The 20,787-nt window shown below is 35.9% G+C and overlaps 1 protein-coding gene across 1 annotated transcript in view; it reads left to right on the top strand.

Moving 5' to 3' along the window:
• RETREG1 (reticulophagy regulator 1) overlaps positions 1-20,787 on the top strand; it is a 69,116-nt gene that overhangs the window by 43,726 nt on the left and 4,603 nt on the right. The window contains exons 5-9 of the mRNA XM_059815492.1: positions 13,270-13,396; positions 15,208-15,292; positions 15,861-15,998; positions 17,822-17,886; positions 19,026-19,152. Of these exons, the coding sequence (XP_059671475.1) occupies positions 13,270-13,396; positions 15,208-15,292; positions 15,861-15,998; positions 17,822-17,886; positions 19,026-19,152 (542 nt within the window). The remainder of the gene's footprint in view (positions 1-13,269; positions 13,397-15,207; positions 15,293-15,860; positions 15,999-17,821; positions 17,887-19,025; positions 19,153-20,787) is intronic.

The raw sequence follows: 20,787 nt of genomic DNA, 5'->3' as shown, positions 1-20,787 counted from the left end.
TGAGGACTTTTCCAGTACAATTTGCTGGTATCCCTATGACAGCTGAGAGTGAGTCCAAGCTTGTCTGCCACAAGCAGAACTTAAAAACAATCCAATTAATCTTTGTTAAAAACTTGTTTTCCTCTTCCTATTTTAAAAGAATTGCTAAGTTTTTATTTCATCTGTGAATTTAGTCAATGGAAAAGAATTTTGCTTCTTCTGAAAGCTTGTGATTGACACTTTGTGGGGAGGAAAAAAGGATTATTTTTACAGTTTCAGTAAGCGCTTTGCTTTTGTATTTTTAAGCACGTTACTTTAAAGTTTGTGTCATTCAGCTTCCTGTCATTTTGGTTGCTGCTTACTTACACCTGAGAAAAATGAGAGACGCTGAGGAAGACTTCCAGTGGAAGGAGAAAAATAAAATGTACTAACTGGGTGGTGATTCTCCCTCACATGACCAGAAGAAAAAAAATGTTTTGCTTTTGGCTGTGCTTGCTGCTAAACACCCTGTCATAGTGTGTGAGGTGAGTCATGACTTGTTTATTTATAGCCTTGGCCAATCAAAGCTGAACGCTCTGAACTTCATTCAAGACCAGCAGACACTTAGGATGTCTTGTAAACATTTGCTCTCTGAGCAAGGAGCACTCTTCTCGGCAGCAAACCGGACAGGTGCCCGGGGTGTTGCTTCTAAAACACAAAACAGACTAGAAGATCGTTGCCTGGATTATCTAGATTGATAGAGAGAGAGAGATAATTCCTTTTTACATCTGAAATGCCAGACAGTGAGGATCTGGGACAAGATGAAAGGTACTGTACGTTGATTCTGATGGCCTTCTCGTGCAGCGCAGTATGGACCGAGGCTTTGTGTAATTAATCAGTGTGCACTCCTGAGTTCTCAGCCTAAGATCAGTTTTTTCTGTGTTGTAACAGATCATCTAATTCTTGAGGGTTTTGCCTCTAATGCTAACCTAAGGCTTCTTAGGAGAGAAGAATTACATCTTGATGTTTGTATAGAGATTAAATTGTACAGCTCTTATGTGTTGCTTAAACTAAAGCTGAAGGGAAAAAAATACTGGGTGGTTTCTACTTAGTCACTTTTCCTAACCGTGGGACAACTTACAAGCCTCAAAATGTCAGAGACACAAATAGTTTCGTTGGAGCCACGTTACTAATAGAACCATAACTCATTACTATGAGATAGGGCACTGTGTCCCTTTGAGGTATGCCTGTCTTTCTGAAGTTTAACTTCAATCTTAATTAGCTTATAAAACCAGCAGTCAGGACAAGAAGAAAGTAGTTGGATCTAAAACTAAATAACAATTTAACAAATATTTTCTCAAATATGATCCTGCCCATTCCTACAAAATAAATGCACTAATTAAATTCAGCTAAATAGATTTTAAAATAGATACTTTAAAAGTAGATATTACTGATGTTTGGCTATGATAGAGTTTATAATCTAGGTTACTTAAAGCTCACATGATCTTTCCATAGTTGCAATTTTTACTGTCTTGATGCTAATCAAAATATTGGCTCTAAAATAGTATTAATGAAATATTTCATATTGCAAAAAAAAGTTGTCATGTATGTGGAAATAGACTTTTTTTGTTTAGAAGTTAGTTAACAAAATGCCAGAATATGGAGGCAAATTTAAGAAATTACAAGAATCAGAAGTGAGCATTTCATTATGGCTTCAGATTTGATTTCGTCTAGTTAGATTTAAATTTGAACATTTATGTGGATGTTTTTCCAATATGTATGTCAATGTGTTGTTGTAAGATATATGAAATACAGAAGACATGTCTGGTTGTCTGCTGTAGATCAGTATATTCAGGCCTGGTCACCTAATTGGATGAGTGTGGGTGAATGGAGCCCCAGTGGCCTAATTGGGTCTCTGCAAGGGTGGGGTCACCTACGCATTTCCGTTTGCAGGGATCTAAGTTGTGCCCTATATAGGACATAGATTAAAATTAATTGTAGTAGTAGGTAGCATTTTTTTATTTTCTTTTAAGGAAATGTTGATTCATTACTGATAGCCAACAAAGTGTTAATTGCTATTTATTAAAAAATGTTTAGCTGGATCGCCAATTTGTTAAATTGTATATTTTTCAATACAGGAAAACAGCAATATGCATGACACATTAAAAAAAGAGGTTTCAGATCATAATTACCTTTTTTTTTTCTTTTGAATCAATATCATAAAGGCTATGCATCATGTCCTTCCTTGAAAATGTGTTGTGGTATTTTTTTAAATCAAGATGGGAGAAAACCTTACCAGCTGAGAAGAAAAATAATTTTGAAAAAAAAACAATTAAAAATACAGATTTGGGGGAAAAAAAAGCCGCAGTGTTTACCAATATGTGAAAGGATGCAACTGGTACACAAACTATACAAGCTTTGTAATATCTAACTTCCTTTGTTCACAGTCTTTCTCTATAAAGGCGTGTAACAAGCTTTGGCGGTTAAATGGAAGTAATACTAGGCCTAAACCTCTTAAGACTTACAAAATCAAAGTTGTTTGGTTTGTTGTTTTTTGTTTTAAACAAAAAGGATGAACATTTCTAAAGCAGTAACCTGAAAAAGCATGGTAATAGGGCCTGCTCTCCCCCCTTATAATTTCTGAAACTACCATTAAATTAATTGGCCGTGATCCTAGTCCCTCGTCCTTTGGTGTCTTTGCTATTGAGCAAAACGGTTTGAGAAAATAGTTTAATCAAAAGGTTCCGATTTTTTCTTGAATTATTTTCCCTTTTTGTCTTGGTGGTAACAAATAGGATGGAACTGGAGAACATTCTTGCAGAAGTGCTAATGAGATTTGGTGGAGATCAGAATATTTTGGTCCAAGTATAACAGGAGGGAATAGAAGGAGGAGCTATGGGAACGATACTGAAGCAATATGGGAACTGTGCTGGAGCAATTCATTTTAGAATTGCAAAAGAAGAAATAGTAATGTAAATGCACAGATAATGGGGTAGTTTTGAGGGCACACTGAATCAAAGCTACTGCTTTATATATTTAAAAAAGGAGGGCAGTGGTATTTTCGTAGAAGCTGTAGAATGAGCTTTGTTCACTGATAGGTTTCAGCGCGCTGCACTCCTTGTAGCTCCTTCTCAGCTGCAACCAAATACTTCTTACATCCTCTCCCCTCTCGAGCTCATGTCCTACTTCAGAAAATATGTAATATTGCATCACAGGTGTATTTCATGAACATTATAACATCATAGTTAAAGATGTGGCATTGGTCATTAGTCTGTTAGTCGTACTGTGAATTTAAATGTATAATAAAGGAATATACACACAAATACTTCTTAGTAAGGCTAGTTAAAAAGCTAAGAGTTGTGAAGATTAGGTACCCACTCATATCTTCTGTTCTGTTTTGTCATATGATCCTGGGCGGTAGCAGATCAAGAACGGTGAGGAAAGATGTGGTCAAAGGTCAAGGATTGAAAATAGTTTAGCATAAGGATGGTATTTTCCCCCAGTAATTCTTTATCATCAGGTCCCCTATAGTTTTGCTGTAAGATGGTATAATCTAATGACGGTCAAGAATGTGTAAAAGGTGCTGTGAATAATGGGTCCTGAAGTGGTGGAAGCACCTGGTGGTAGGTGCTTCAGAGAGATACCGACAAGTAACTTCCTCTATCAGAACAATGTCTCTTGCTCTGATCGCCGTCACCTGCTTCTTATTGAAAAGGATGGTGCACTAAACTCTTAGCCAGGAACCTTTTATGACTTGAATAAAAATGGGAGAGAAAGCTACATTATTTTGAACCAGTTGTTTTTGAACTACAGTCTTACAGTGCATGACCTTTCTCAGTATGTGCTTGGACTTCGGAAAATGGAGATCCAGTTTAAAGTCAAATCTGCATGTTATTTAATGATTCAAAATATGTTGATTTGTAATTATATAAGAATATTTGTTTCTTCTGCTAGTTTTAGTTAATAAAGTGGAAAGTGTTTGATTTCCTTTTATGATTGAATTCAGTGCACAAATGTAGGCAGCAAGTGGTTAGCTCATGCCAGGAACGCTCAGTAATGCATCAAAGTAAATGATCACCTGCTCGTACAAAATACATTAAAACCCATTGAAAAGAGTCAGAATTAATTTCTGAACAGAAAGAGTTGAAGCCACCTTGCAATATTACACAAAAAGTCATTTTTATGTTTTTGCAGGTTAAAAGTATTCTTTATCTGGCACTTGAAAATTCTATTTTCCTTTTTTGTGCAGCTGCTCTGCAACTGAAGGAATGCTCAGCTCATCTTTCCTAGCTGTTTGACTTTGAGAGGCCTTGAACTAGGAGTATCCCAGCTGAAGAATGTGGAGGCTGAAGGAGGAAAATTAATTGAGTTTGTGAAAAAGGATTAAAAGAGATGTCTTTGCAGGAGAAAAATAAACATGAAAGAATTGCTTCCAACAGCTGGGCAGAGCTGTTTAAAGTTCTGCAAACAGAACTTTATGCTCCTGTTGGTAGAAACAAAACTTCCTTACTTTTCTGAGCAAAAATAGCGCAATAAAAATGTCTCTTTTGTATCACCAGTTTCTATTACAAATGGGAAGCTGACCTGGAAGATCCCAGCCCTTGTACTGACTTGGTAAAAAGATAACAGCATTATAGTCTTTGCTAAACAGAAAGCAAGTTTATAATAGTATTTATGTGGCACTGAAATACTCAATTTTCATGCAAAGAGACATTTAAAAAATCTACACTTACTAAGTCATGAGTTTGGACTAACGACCTCGAACTGGAGTAGCTGGTGTTCTTCTCAGGAGGGCTGGATAAGAGTAGCAGAGGTCAAAGGAAGGGTTTCCCATGAGAGCTGACCTATCAGTTTGCTTAGAAGAGTCTGTATAGAGGAGATGGGCAATGAAATGCCCCAAATTTAGTTGGAATATATTTTGTTTATTTTAGCAGGACATTCAGCAAAAAGTGACATTTAGTACAATCTCCAGTGTTGAGGAACTTGTGTACTGGAAAAACCTTCAAAAAAGTTGGAGTTAAGCAGTTTGTATCTGATCAGCTAAAGAAAGACAATACAGCTCCTTATTAGGACTTTGTAAGATGACTGATGTTATACTTGAATAGAAGAGATGAATGCATCCCCTCCAAAATAAAATCCTGGTAGTAATGGGTAATTTTTTTTAATTTTTTTTTTAAGCAACCTTAGGACAAGATTAGTTCCCTTATCCCTTTGCAGAACACTTGAGTGTATTTTTATAACAACAGGATTGCTTTCATTTTCAGAAAAGTTTGTTCTTGACTAGTAATATAAGAAAATACCTTCTTTTACGGGATTGATATTGTTTAGCAGCACACCAGTGGCAAAATGTTCCCGTGTCAGTTGAAGAGAAGAAAATACCATTATGACTCTAGTTTAAAACACTGTGCAAGAAGTGTATAGAGTCAGGTATGAAATGTTGCTTATATTATATTTTGTTGAAAGTCACATGTCCTGACCAGTCTGCTGTGCAGTCCATTGAGAAAAACCTATCCAGCCTTGTCGAATGCTGATGACTTAAACATATTTCTTGCACAGTAATATTACCAGAAAATATTATTGGTCAAGAAATAAAAGGAGCATGCATGTTGCTGAAAGCTGTGAAATAAGATCTTGTTTCAGCTTTTTATTGCACACCTTCCCCTAAAAAAAAACAGTAACAGCAAATTGAACTGACTCACTGTTAATAAAAAGCACAAAATTGAAGTGTCAGATGAAGATAGATGAGGTCAGAAAGAAAACACTTTAAAAGCTTGAGAAGCAGTGTTGCACGGTATTAACAGAATTCATTTAGTTCTCAGAAATTATGTATTTGAACTACAGGAGAGATGATAATGAAAGATTTTTTGGACTGGGAAATAATGTTAGTTACTCTTCAGTGTGGATAACTACATTCTCCAGCTTCAATTTAAAAACAAAATCTGTCTAACTTTGTAAATCTTAGAGATTCCATGTGTGCCCAAGCCTTAACATTGAAGGGATGTCAAATGTGATTGATTAAAGGATGTTTGCCACAGTATTACATGTTGGTGAAAGCCTAAACCTGTGCAGCACCTGTAGATTAGGAATGGGAAGTAAAGTGCATATGGATATCTCTAGGCTCAAGAGATTTCTATTAGAAAAGCTTTGTAGAGTTTGTAGCAAAAAGGTTGTAGATGAAGATTCTCCCTAAAGTTCGAGAACCGAGTGTATTTGTGGATGTTTCTTGTGTTCCTTGTTCTTTCAGTGATACAGCATCCTTTCGTGGAACAATTTGAAGCAAGCAGGATTTTACATGGTGCCTCAGTGATTCATTTAAATTGCAAGTCTTGTTGACTTGGTCACAGCCACATGACACAAATATAATTATTTTAGTATACTTAATGATTGCATAGGATCCAAAAGTGGCACAGGATAAAGCACAATTCGACATAATCACCTTTTAAATTAGCCACGTAGGTCATTAAGATGCTATGCTGTGAGTTTAGTGGTGCTTGCTATTATGTCTTTCCATGTAGGGCACATAACATTCACAAACTTACTACATTGTATTACAGTAAAGCTAATCAATATAGCATTGTTTTCTACCACACAGTTCAATAATAGATTTTGGAGGCTTTGCCACTGGTACTTTAATACACTTAATTGTAAAATGTGCTTTTTAGACTATTTTATATTTTGGAGAGAGAGAAGGATGGTTATTTTCATTTTGAGTATGTGGTCACCTGAAATTCAAATGTAAGAAACCATTTTAAATGTTTTTCACAAACTTTTTTTATCTAAATACTATTTTATATCCATTATCTCTGTACCTAAATAATTCAGAAGACAATTTTAAAATATATTTTTGGCATAGGTCTTCGGGTATAAAATGTTTGTTTCAAAGAAGTGTAACTGCATCGTAATAATCACTGCCTTCTGCACTGTGGTGATTCCTTTCCTCACAGGAGAGACCTGTGAAAGCTCTGAAAAGGTAAACCTGCTTGATTGATTGGGTTTTGCTAACAGTTTACATACTTGATTTCATTTGGTCAAGTTTCATACTTAACTCCAGGTTGCCTGTGAGGTTTGTCCTTAGATATCCACATCCCTTACAGCTGCATCATTCCATAAGCTCTAGATACTACTTTTTAAAAGACTAAAAAAGAGCCATATTACCTATATTTTGATTTACATATTTTTGGGAATGTACCTTTCAGCTCTTCCACCTTGACTAACACATTCTAAGTTACCCTTAAAATTACAGCGTCTGCACAGGTTTCAAGCGTGTGTGGTTACAGTTGGGAAATCAAGAAGGTTTAGAAGCGCTGTAATTACTAACTCTTTGTTTATGTAGGTGCAATCCTTCAGATCCACCACACCATGGTGTACTTCGTCACTGCTGCTGTTCTGAGTAGCGTGTCTACATGAAGATACATATAAAACTGTGTACACATAATTAAAAAAAATCCAGCACATCACGAAGAGATCTTTAAACCAGTAACATGAGAGCTACTGACCTTTCTGAGAGAAATGTGATGGGGCTTTGCTTGAACAGATGTCTAGATACAAAATGAGAGCATGACACCATCAGTCATTTTTAGAGAATGTAATGCCACTGACTCTTCTGGCCAGAGTTTGTGACTGTGATGGGTTGAAGCATCTGGGGCGGGAGGGTGGTGGTGTTTTTTTTTTTTCAGCTACTGAGTAACAGTTTGAACATTTGCTCAGTTTCAGAAACGATGCAGTAGGGAGTCAGAAGGAAATGAGTAATTAATTTTCTCTCTGAACACCTTCAATCTTATTAACAGTTTTAGAATAGAAGTGTAGTACTTTATATCAAACTCCATATAAGTGATGGGAGCATAAAATGTTATTCTTTCTAAATCGTGCACAAAAACCTTCGAAGGTGTTCAGAGAGAGCTGGCTGCTTATATCACCAAAGGAGCACCTTGACAGGAGTCCCAAAAGCTGTTTTGGCAGAAAGTGTAGGGTTCATATTTAAGTCCTTTATGAAGGTAGTGTAAGTAACTCCACTAATATTATGCTGAAGTAGTTTTTTATGTTCTTGGTTGACTGATGTCATGCACTCCACATCATCTGCGTCAGTTCACGTATCTTCTTTTTTTCTTTTGTCTTTAAATGTGATCATTGAAAAGTGGAATTTGTCTGGAGTATGCATCGTTATGTGTCTGTCAGCTTTTGATCTAATGCAAGTTTAATGTTTCTCTCTGTTTCTGCAAGGTCATGACATAACCTCTCTATCTCCGCACACGTACAAATACACGCTGTACCTCCTTTCTTTCTCGGTCCCCCTTCACGAGGGTCTCTGTTGCTGCCCCCTGGTTCCAACCCTATGGCCTCTGGGTAACACTGCTGCTCCACTGGGCTCTGGGGAAAAGGGACAGGAGAGACAGATGTTACCAGGGCTGGCAGTTGTTGGGAGGTGTGAACAAGAAGAGGCGGCATGTGCATCTGACTGTTGCACTGAAGATCAGCAAGCTGACTTTCTCATACCTCTAGTTGCCTGAGATCAGAGTAAGACTTCAAAATAGTCCCTGGTGTTCCTTGTAAAATAGAAAAGTGTGGCTGTAGTAGAACTGACAAAGGTGTCTCATGATTTCTTGTGGCCTACAAGAAACTGCTCAGTATGCTTTTGCGGAGCAAGCTTAATAGTAGGTTTGTAATATTTTGAAGCAAACTTCACCTGTACCATCCACTCTTCCTGCTTGGCTTCTTTGTCAGTACACCACATGCAGACCCCTGGGCCAAAGCATCTAGCAATACTTTTTATCTGCACTGCAACTCATACTTTCAGCATCCTTTAAACTTGGCAAAAGAAAGCATTATTAACAACCAAGAGAAGGAACTCCAGAGAACGTTCCCTGCAAATGTGCATAATTCCCTGCAAATTTCTACATAATTTGCATGTTTGTTTTGAATTGTTACTAGTTATCCCAGTGTGCCAGTTGTATTTCCTCCTCTTTAATCTATATTGTCTTTATACTGGTGGTTAGCGTATATGAAAATAGTATGCATTATTATTGTAGTTTATGCTTTCATCTTCCCCTCCCCGATCCCGTTTTTGCAATTACCTTAAAGTTAGTAAGCCAGCTATCTACAATTGTCCTATATATTTCAAAACTCTGTTTTGATAATAGGCATCAGGCATATCTGTTTTCTGTCTTTGTGCTTCCATGAAGTTCCCCTTTGATGGTCAGCAATTTCAAATAAAGGATAGGAGTACAGTCTGTAAAAGGATTTTGTAATTCGGAATACTGTCATAATACTAGTTTTCATCATTAGAATAAACAGGCAACTCTTAAAATACATCTCGTTAATGCTGCAGAATGGTTTACTAAAGCTGAAAGCAATGTTTCTTTAAGGAAAGTAGCCTATCCATAAAAATTGCAGTTCTCCTAAGACAAAACCCTTTTATACTATTTTTCTCAAGCCACTAATTATCAGAAGGGATGGAAATTTAAATTGCTATTGTGGATGGGAGGCGGACAAAAAGTTTTGTGTAACATTGCTAATCCCTCCCGCTGGGTTCCTGCAGTGTTCTTCATGAGTTACTTAATGGTTTTATTCACATCCTCTGTCAGAGGCAAATACCTGCATGCAGTGCCATGCGTGGCTGGAAAATATGCTGCATTTTCTCTGTCTTACAAAAGTCACTTGGTCTAAGACATAAGACTCTCATCCTATGAATTTCAGGTACATTATTTTAGATTGTTCATGTTTTTTTCTCTTAAGTGGGGAAAAAAACCCTCACCCTGAATGTTTTGTAAGTAAAAGGAACTCATACTACTGCAATACTATAAATATTATACTATAATAAATAATGTAATAAAGTCAGGAATAAGGCAACAGTTTGGGTTTTGAACTTTAATCAGGTTTACATTGTGGTTGAAATACTAGTTTTTCTTTAAGTCATGTTCTGCCATAGTGTGAATATGAATCCCCCATGCGTGCTATTTATCTTCTGTATGAAATGGCTCCCAAACCTTGCTCTAATACCAATGTTGCTGTGTCACCACCTTGTGGCGAAGTTGATGTACGATAGTTAAATATAGGTATAGAGGAAGATGAAATTTGTCCATGTGTGTAAATAAACATTTTTGACCAAAATTATTGCTGACTTTTTTTACAAAAATGAAGCTGCTCAGACCAAGTATCTAAAAATAGAAGAATGTGGTTAGTGTCCATTATGTTAGGAAAGCTGCTTCCAAGTGATCAATTATGTCTGCAGTGCAACAGAAAGAAGGTATGTAACATTCCCATATAGAATAAAAACGGGTATCGTGTATGTGGGAGAAGACGACTTATTCCTGACTTAGATATACGTATGTAAAAATTCACAAATTTAAATGTTGGCAGCAGTTGGACCAATGTACAATTCAACATAAGCCCAAAATCCTCTTATCCTGTTTTTAGGAGAAATGAGAGCAAAAATTTATAATTGTAAGAAAAAGTGGCTTTAGACCTTGCTAAATTGGATGTCAGACATGTTGTGTGGTGTTTGGCTGAAATGTTAGTTAAAGATTTTAAGGAGAACTTAAGTTTGTTGTTCTCTTTGCTGAGACATTGGATTTGAAATTCAGAGTTCGCTTTCTCCTTTTATCATAGTTTGTAAAATAGAAGTGACATATCTTTTGGGTTATACAACTGAAAATTTATAAATAGATTTTTTTTTTTAGTTGGAAAATAAAGTGAAATAGACATTTATATATATAGTTACTTATCATTTGTCTAGTTTTGTTATTAATCTGTGACCAGAAATCAGAGGTAAGCGTGTAATCTCAAACTTTTCTTTTCATTTGATGTTATAATTTAATAAACAGTGTGGACTACATTATTTTACTTGATATCATGATTCATTGGTCAAAGCTTCTGCCTAATTTAGGCCACTTGATCCTTTTAATAACCATCCCTTCAGTACTATGTTAGTCTATCTTGCGTGCTGCCATCTGAGAGAGCACTTCCCTTTCAGTGCAGTATCAGCATACAGCTCCAGCCCTACAAAGAGAAGCAAGTCAGAAGCTTGTCTTTTTAGGAAAAATCAATATATCTCCTGTAATCCAGTGCAATTATATGTGTAACTTTCAAGTAAATAATTTCCAGAATTCAAATCCATTTTCCTTCAAGCATTATCTCGTTGGACTGTCTTAAGTAAACCAGTTGCTCTTGCTAGAAAGATCTGCAGTGCCGTTCGTGGTGCAAGTGGAGTGTGAACACATGCCCATATAAAAACATTACTGTACACATCTGTTTTATAGACTGAAAAAGCCTGTTTGGGTAGGGTGGGGTAGGGATCCACATCTGTTTTGAAAATGTTAGGTGTTAAGCAAATTAAAAAGCAGTGCTCTGATTTTAAGTATGCACCATTTTGTCTGTCACTTATGGGAACAAAACTCCAAACCTGAGCCAGGAGTCTCAATAGCCTATGGACATCAGGGCTGTTGTACATTTGCTCACAAAAATGCAAACATATGTTCAAAACTTTAAAATCTTCATGGCTTTCCTTGTCTCAGGAAATGAGAGACATTAACAAGTTCATTTCCTAAAACATAATGGTGCCTTATTAGTAAGAATGCACATTAAATCATAGCTAATAAAATACAGTACAGCAAAGGTAGGTTATGTATGTGTCCTCAGTAGAAACGGTAGACAGAAGCAACCTGCCAGCCAGCTTTCAACTGAGAAAAGTCCAAATGCTCATGATGGTGTTTAACTTTTACAGTATGTGCCAATAAAAATGACTAAGCAATCTGTTGTTGAACAGGGATACTATTAATGTGGAAGTTTTTAATCACTGCAGGTATTTTTACAAGTGATGATAGATAATTTTTTTATTAGTCTTGTGTTCACTACCAAAAAAATAGAATTTCATATCTTGGTATTCCTAATATTAAAGGAAATATTTAAATGTTACTTTTGAGCACCACATTCATACAGGGTGAAGTTTAAATAGCAAAAAACTCATCAGTCGCTTAATTTAAAGCTTGCTAAAATTTAAGTTGTGCCAGGGAAATATCAGAAGGCGTTTGCATTCTGAATAACAAGAACTGCTAACAGGGCCTTGTGGTGTTGCGGTAGCTAAATAGCAGAGTAATTATGTGGAAATATGAGTTGGCAGTTTGATCTGACAGTCTATGTGTATGTCCTTATTGCTGCACAGCAATGCTTATACGTTAATTTTTTTTCATGATGTAGTTTTTGATTTATCCTGTAATTTGATCCACCTATGACAAAACTTTACTATTAATGTAGTGACGCATTGGACATTTAATGGATTATGTATGAGAGTAAAATGACTGTGGGATTGTTTATGCCTTACTTGCGTTCACTCTGATCAAAAGTGTGTGTATTGAACAGTGAATTATGTGAAAGATAACTTTGTAAAACTGGTGCAGAATTTACTTCATATTCTGAATATTTGCATGGTGGTACATCCATGCTTCGTACCAGTTGATTTGACATTGACTGGCCTGTCTATGTTTTTCCTTTCTTTTGTTGTTTCATAAAGCATCTTTGTCGTAAAGGCTTTGTCTACTCCAAAAAGGTATATGATGTGATAATTCAAACTAGATACTGTCTAAACTGATCAGCCCCAAATTAGATATATATGCTTTGTCATGTTTTTCAGCAAATTCTTCAGTACAGTTTCTTTTTATTTTATTAAAAGGACTGAACAGTAATAAGCTAAGCTTTAGAAACAGTCCTTCAACATTATAGAAAAATAAAAATTCAGTAAGTAAATGAATGTAAACATCAAGACTTCAAGAGCAATTTCTTTTTTTCTAAGTTGGATAACAATCTCTTAAAGATCATCATAGTTTGCAGAACACCACGAAAAATAGAAAAGAAAAAGCACAAGGATTATATGCATGAAATTAAATGTATTAATATATATGGCCATCCTGTGGCAATTAAAAGTACTGTGGTATATTTTTTCAGAAAAAATTAACATTAAGAAACAAGTTTGGCGTTCAATTGCTTAATTCAGATTACAGTTGTGCCTTGAACTCAGGTTTTTCATATGGCCAGAATGAATAAGTAGTAATTTCTTCCATAATTGCTTGTATGGACTAAGAATTGCTACTACTGAACAGAATTTATTTGATTAAAGAAGGTGGAATTAGCCCAATATAAAATATGTGGAAATGAGCACAGGTATCTGTAGCATAGCAGCAGCCATTCGATCACTGGAGGCTATAGCTTTACAACATGATTGGCTTGGAAGCTGATAAGGCTTCAAATGTTTTCAACCAGTTTCAACTTTCATATGAGCTATAACCAAAGTTGTTCGGTGTTTTTGTTTGGTTTACTCAGCTGGAAGGTCATCAGTTCCAGGCAAGACTACAGACCCAGAATAAATCAGTGCATTTCAGAAACACTGATGAATTTATTTGTATTTCTTCAAGAAATGTCCCACTTCAAGGAACAAAACCCTGGCAAGGTAAGCACTCCCAAGTGAGATTAACAGTTTGGTGACATAGATTTAAAAAAACAAACACTTGAAAAATAAAATACACATTATGATGCATTCAGTCTTGAGCTTCTGCTAAGTTCTTCCTGTGCAGAACGCAGCTAGGTCATCAGTGAGGAAAGCTGCTCACACTAAAGTTCACAGCAGTACAGTCCCTCCCCTTACAGCTGCTGGAAATTCACCAGTCCTTCCATGGAAAGGAAATTTAAAACATCACCATTTAATAAAAACTTGAAAAAGCAGGAAAAGTACACAGTTCCTAAACATACACATTTTTTTCCAAATAATTTAGGTTTCAGAAATAGCTGCACAAGTATTATATGGTAGAAGAGAATCCTTCCTATTTTATTGTGATAATGTTTCCTCTATAGAGATACAGTTGTTTGGGGTTTTTTATTGGAAAGACTGAGCTGGAGAACCCAGTTCATGAAGAGGCAAGCAAGAGTGAGGTTTCTTTTTTCCTACTAGGAAGAAGATTATTACGTAGTTCTAGGCAAAAGTGAAGCAGCTTTCTTTTTCCAAAGACAAATATAAATAATATAGAAGTATATCATGGCAATGGTAGATGTCATTTTTATACTTGTATTGCTAATTATAAAAATTTAAAAGGTGATTAGGAGTTTTTTCCCCCCCTCTTTTGATCTCAGTTAACTTTGCCACAAAATCTTTCATGGAAACAGGCCCTTCAGAATTAGCAAATTGGAAGTATGTAGTACCCCACTCAAATATTAGGAATTTAGACTGAAAATACATATGAGCAACAGGATGAAATGCATTTCAAAGATGTATAAATGATACAAAAAGAAGTAACATGTTTAGGATAATAAAGTTATATTTAAAAGAAGTAGGTGTATATTGAGGTAAGGAAATGCGGCATCAGTATACACAGTCCCATAATTTTGTCCTATAGTAACATGACACAGTAACTGTATGTTAAGATCTATCTAACCCTGATTTAGAAAAGCTAATTTTGACGCCATGTTTTCCTTTGTTTTTCCTGACCTTATTCTCTGAGCAGTGTTATTATTTTACTGTTACAATTATAAGCAAATTAGGCACTGACGCTGTGTGCAAAATTTCTTTGAATTAACCATTTTATTGCAATTCAACTCCAAAAGCGAACAGACTCTTTCTGTAAACTTTCAACAGATCAATTATGTACTCAGCGTTGTGCAGTTGTGAAAGATGCACTATGTGTCTCAGTCACAGCAGAGGCTGAATCTCAAGTTTTATATTTGAATATTCAGCTCAGTCTTGTTGTTGCGGGGATGCTAGAGTAGCCAACAAGCACCAAGAGAATGCTTGCCAGCATAGAAGAGAAAGCGGTTTCACGAAGTGCCACAACAGGGGAGAGAACTGTACTCATCGGAAGGATTTTTTGCTTTTGTAAGCATGCAGCAAGTATGCATTGTAATACTTCAGTTAGTGATTTGGGGTGTTTTTCTGCATATCAACTGTTTAGCCTTTTTTGTGTAATGAAGGTGAAGTGTTTTCTAGTAGTTTTAGCCATAAGCATGAGCTTGTTAAACCTTTACAGTAAATGATAAAAATAGCTTATTTTTGCAGTAGAAGAGTGGATACATCTTAATTAGCCAAAATGAACTGTTTGATGCTTATTTGCACAGGAAGTGTTAAGGTATTTCCTAATTTAAAAAAAAAAACAACTTCCATTTTTCACTGCATTCTAGATTTCATTTAGCATGCAACAGTTTTCTTTTGCAAAATGATCTAAATATTTAAATAGTGGAAGTGTTAATGGCCAATTTTAATGTTTTTGCCAGTTTTGCCTACTAGTCTGCAGTGTATGTACATTTTTCACTGTCTTGGGAAGTTACATTCCTGGAGTTGTCCTCTCCTATGTCCTGTGTAAGTATAGTCTCTTTTTCAGTCATGATTTATGTATGTGGTTTGTTCATTATTTGGTCTCTGTCTAGGGAGTATTTTATTTATTTATTTATTTATATATACTCACACACATGCACATATATACACATATATACATATATATGTAGGTTCTGACAAGTGTTTTTTGTCATATGGAAGTCAGCTTACAAGTTTTTTCAGCTTGTTGATTCTGGTACAATGTTGCATAGCCATGTTTCTCAGGTAGAGATACCAAAATCAGACTCAATCAAGATCGTGATAAATGTTATAGTGATCACAAATTGTGCCTTGCTGGAAGTAAAAAAGCTGTCAGTTGATATGAATACAGTGGTATTTTCTGCAGTGAGTGGGAATGGCTCCTAGAAACTGGATTTGACATTAACAGTTTGTCTGACGTGGGCATTTCACAGTGCTTTTTATTTAAAACTAATTGCATTATGTAAAATTAGTAGTTATCTTAGGCAAATGCATTGTTTAATCTTTATTGAGTAACTTCTTATAAAGCAATATTTCAATAAAATTTTTCTCTCTGTCTTCATTTTTATCACAGTATTGTGTGCCTTTTTATGTCCCTTCCTTAAGTGCAATGAATTTGGACAGAAAGTGTGCAACAAAATTAAGACTGTTCTGATGAAACTAGATTTTGGAATAGTGGAATATATCAACCAAAAGAAAAAAGAGAGATCTGGTGAGTAATTAAGTATAGTCCCTAGTAATGTATTTCTGTACGCAGAGAAAATTTTATTCACCTTGCAGACAGTTTGTTTTGTCCTGTGAAGCCAATTGTAAAGGTATTTCTTGCTTTGAACCTGGCTACCATTCTTAGCTTTATAAGGAGTGATAATGTATGTCTGATGTCTGGGTGTGGTAAAAAAAAATTATTTCATGAAAGGAAACAAGGCAAGACTGATGATTCTCTTCATACTTGATTGCATAAGCATACTTGTACTGCTTGTGGGTTTTCAGAAAAAACTACTCATTGTAAGGTATGCAATGCTTATCTCTGTTTAGATAAGGCAAACTTACCCAGGAGATAGACTCACTCAAGAAGACGAAATGAGTACGTAACAGAATTTTCAGTAAGAGACTGAACTCTGTTACAGTATCTAAATCCGCCTTGTTTTCACTCCCAACAGCAACAAGAATTTGTTTTCTTCCCCAAATACTCAATGAGCATTTAAGAATTGCAGTAGGATAGTAGCTACGAATTAATAAAAGTTTTTAGTTAGGGGAGAAATCAGTTTAAAACAAAATGTCACCTATCTAACCTGAAATCTTTATAACATCGGAAGCTTTTAGATTTTGAGTAATAAAGCTATTTCAAGAAAAATATTTATATGAACAATGTTACCTTTAGTTTACTTTCTGTGTGTGCTGCAGTTTTGATTAATTAAACCTTTGTATTGTAGTCACATTACTTGCAGGTAGCCTTTTTAGTTAGTGTTTCATCAGTAAATTTCGTATCTGCTTTAAAACAAGCATTTCTTGTAATCACTTATCATACAAGGTGCTGTTCCTGGACACAATGAGAGGAACCATCTGCCTTTTCCCCTTCTCTTACATATAATGCAGTAGTTGTTGGAAATAAGGAATAATGCATAGAAATTTTTCTTTCATGCATTATTCCACCTTGTTCTACTTCTAGGTGAAACTGGCAGAGAGATCAGACTATTGCTTCATAAATTTCATAAGCCAGCACTGGGGAAATGGTTGTGGTTAGATTGGTTCTTTCCTGCCTCTCACCCTCCAGTTTAATTTAACCCAGACAAGTTACCTACCTTGCTTCACCACTTGCGTTCACCACATGGGTTCACAAACTGCTGTACTGGCACGAGAAAGGAAATAGCGAGTTGCAAAAATAGGCAACCAAGAATAATACGACTGTGTTTTTCAGCTTTAAACTTTTCAGTTTAAAGTATTCATGACACTGTTCTTAAGAGGAGAGGAGGCGAAATTTGTGTCTCCGTTCATCTGTTAGGGGCAGCATTCTACCAGACTTCGGAGGATGCTTTGAATGCATATTTGCATATAAATGTTGTGAATGCAGGGGAACTGGATGCAAAGAAGAAGAAGGGTATTATGAATGAAGATTACACACAATTATCCAGAAAATTGCATGTTCTGATGTAAAAGTAATGTGCTGGGATAACTACACTGCCTGTTTTAATAGTATGTTACAACTGTGCATTGTACCAGCAGTGTAGTTTAAAAGACAGGTATATATTGCCAGGGAACATTATATTATGGTGAGCAACAGAGACTTCTGAAACTAAGTAAATAAATGTGTTGGAATGTATTTCAGAGCAACAATCTCTTTCCCGCTTTGGCTGCTGCACTATGCATTTTGATAAATATGTAGCCCCTCACCTTAGTAGCATATTATGTAAATGATGCACTGGGTCAAGAGGTGAAAGTTTACTGTACTACACAAGCTGTGTGACAGAGAACATACACTGAACCTGGAAGTCCATTGTCATGAGTAGGATAAAAAATACCTTTTTTTTCTTTCAGAAACAGCAAAAACAAAACCCACAGAAGATGACAGTGAATTAGACATATCAGCCCTGTGTCCTAAGGTGACTTTTTTTTCAGTCAGCCCTATCTTGGTTTTAAAATCTATGTAGATAATGGAGAGTATCTAGACTACTGTCTCTGGTTTCTGTGGAAGACTTTAACCTGCCCAGGAGGCTGTGTTCCTGAACTAAGCGGTATGCTTTAAAAGTGATTCAAAGTCTCCATCTTTAGGCTTATACTAATTAACTTAACTGCATTTGTGACTTCTGACCTTCAAGGTAATGGTTTCTTTGGCCTACTAAACTAAGAATGTCTTTATTTTGTAATGGCTGTGGAATGATTAAGCTAGAATTTAATAGCAAAGGCAGCTATTTTTATTTATAACAGTGAAATTGCTGCTAATTTTTATCAAATTAAAATATAAAAGGGAAACGTTCATAGAAAACCTATGTAATTTGTTAGATACCTGTGTAATCACTTGTCTGATCATTTTCAATGATAGTGTAAATCAGTATATTATCTATAAATTTCTTTCTAGATATGTATGAGAATACTCTAATACCTCCTTTCTAAATAACTGTATGGCAAACGATTTTCCATTATAATCAGAACACTGATTGATATAAAAAAAAATCCAATTTATACAAATTCTTATGCAATAGTGTATAGAGCCTGACTTTGACAGCGAGTGCTTTGAAGGTGTTTTTGTATTCTGAAAAAAAATATTTATATCCCATGGGATAAAAATTTGTAGCTGATGTAATTGAATATTGTTGTATAAATTCGTAAAAGATAATGATTTTTTTATTTAGCTAATTTTTTATTGTCTTATAAATAATGGGTTTTTTGATACATTTATGCATTTTTACAGTTTATGCATTTCTTTACATTTATGCATATTTTGTATTTGCAGGCTCATTCTGCTTTCATTACAGTAGGATATTACTTTCAGAATGAATAATGGGAATTTTCTATGCTTTAGTATAATACAGCTTTGAATTATGAAGGAGAGGGATGCTTCACTTCTAAGTATTTTATACTCCTATTATGTTCATGTTTCTACGATTAAAGCTTAAGTAGGGGATGATTTATATTGGTATGACATGCAAGAGGCTTCTTTTTCAGTATCTAAGCATTGGCTCCCTGTAGTGTGAATTTTTTGAGTATAAGAATGCCATGTATGGGACTTCTTTATGTGTAGGTTAGTCCTGCAGTTGTTGCCAAAGAGCTGTCAGTGTCTGACACAGATGTATCGGAAGTATCTTGGACCGATAATGGGACCTTTAATTTATCCGAGGGGTATTCTCCACAAACAGACACATCTGATGGTATGTAATGGCTTCATCTATTTCATCAATGAATTGCAGTCATGTAAGTTACCTGAAAACAATTAGAGCATTTGAGGACATAATTTTTTGTTTGTTTGTTTTTTCCCCCATACAATGAATTTAAAATTAATTCCAGTGTTTATATAATTTTGGATACATCTTGTATAAGAGCTGTTCTCATCTTAAAAAATGTCCTAAATAAATAGGTAGTGGCGAGTAAAATCGACACGTTCAATATATGCCGGACTTAGCTCTCTGTTCCGCTAAACCTTTTAAAGCTAATAAGCCTTTTAGGTTTGTCTCAGTGCTTATGCGGGTAACCTATATGAAAAAAAGTTAAGGAAGAAAAAGTGAATACTTTGAATTGCTAAACAGCTGATTAAAGAAAGTGTTACTAGGTTTTGTTACTAGAATGCTGATGAAGACAGCCAGCAAGGAGCCTAAATGAGATATGAAGACTAAGACTAGGAAAAGATTCTCAAGCACCTGTCTTTGCCTTGACCAGATCTTGCAGTTCTTACTTTTTACAGATGAAGCTTTCAGTTAGTACTTTGCCTGCATAAAGGACAAGAGTAGTTTGGTGTAATCTTGTCAGTGGATTTGTTGCTCAGCTCGTCTTGCATTTCTCCTCTTCTAGGAAAACGTTCACTGAAGATGACAAGTAGGGTGATATTACTTATCATCGTTATAAAAGCAGATTAATAATTTAAATTATTTTGTTAATATTTCAAGTTGTAAATATACAGCATTGTACGATCACAGAACCATAAGTTGGAATGAGCCTTTGTCATTCATCTCATCTAACCTCCTATTCAAAGCAGGTTCAACTCAATCAAGTTGGTCAGGGCTGTGGCCAGTTGAATTTTGAACATCTCCAATGGTAGAGATTCAGCAACCTCCCTGGACAGCCTTTTTCAATATTTGATTACCCTCATGGTGAAAAAGTTTTTCCTTACAGTGAGTCAAAGTCTCCCATATTCGAGGTTGTGTTGATTTACTCTCATCCTTCCAGTGTGCACCTTTAAGAAGAGTCAGGCCCCATCTTCTCTATAGCTTCCTATTAGGTCGTTAAAGACAACCGTATGATCCCCCCCTTTGCCACCTTCTCTTACGGCCAAACAAAGCCCATTCTCTCAGCATGTCCTCTTATGGCCTGTTCTTCAGCCCCCTAATAATCATGCTGGCCCTCCAGGGGACTCACTCCAGTCTTTCATTGTCTTTCTTGTACTAGGGAGGTCAAAACTCGACAAAGTACTCCAAATGTGCACTCTCAGGTGCTGAATAGAGGGAAAAAAATCCCTTCCATTGACTTTCTAACTTTGTTTTTGCTAGTATAGCTCAGTATGTGGTTGGCCTTCCTTCCTGCAAGGGCATACCACTGACTTGCTATCCACAGGTCTTTTACTTGAAAGCTGCTTTCTGTCTCGTTGCCCCCAACCTGTACTGCTGCACAGGGTATTCCATTCCAGATGCAGGACTTCACATTTGCTTTTGTTGAATTTCATGATGTTTCTTTTCAGCCTGTTCATTTCTCCAGCCTGTTGAGGTCCTTCTGAGGGCCCTGCCCTCCAGAATATCGAATGCATCTGCCCCACAGCTGTTCCTTTCTGCCTGTGAACTTGCTGCGAGTGCACT

Source organism: Gavia stellata, chromosome 3, assembly GCF_030936135.1.
Source record: "Gavia stellata isolate bGavSte3 chromosome 3, bGavSte3.hap2, whole genome shotgun sequence".
Lineage (NCBI taxonomy): Eukaryota > Metazoa > Chordata > Aves > Gaviiformes > Gaviidae > Gavia > Gavia stellata.
This window is presented reverse-complemented; position numbering and strand designations above follow the sequence as displayed.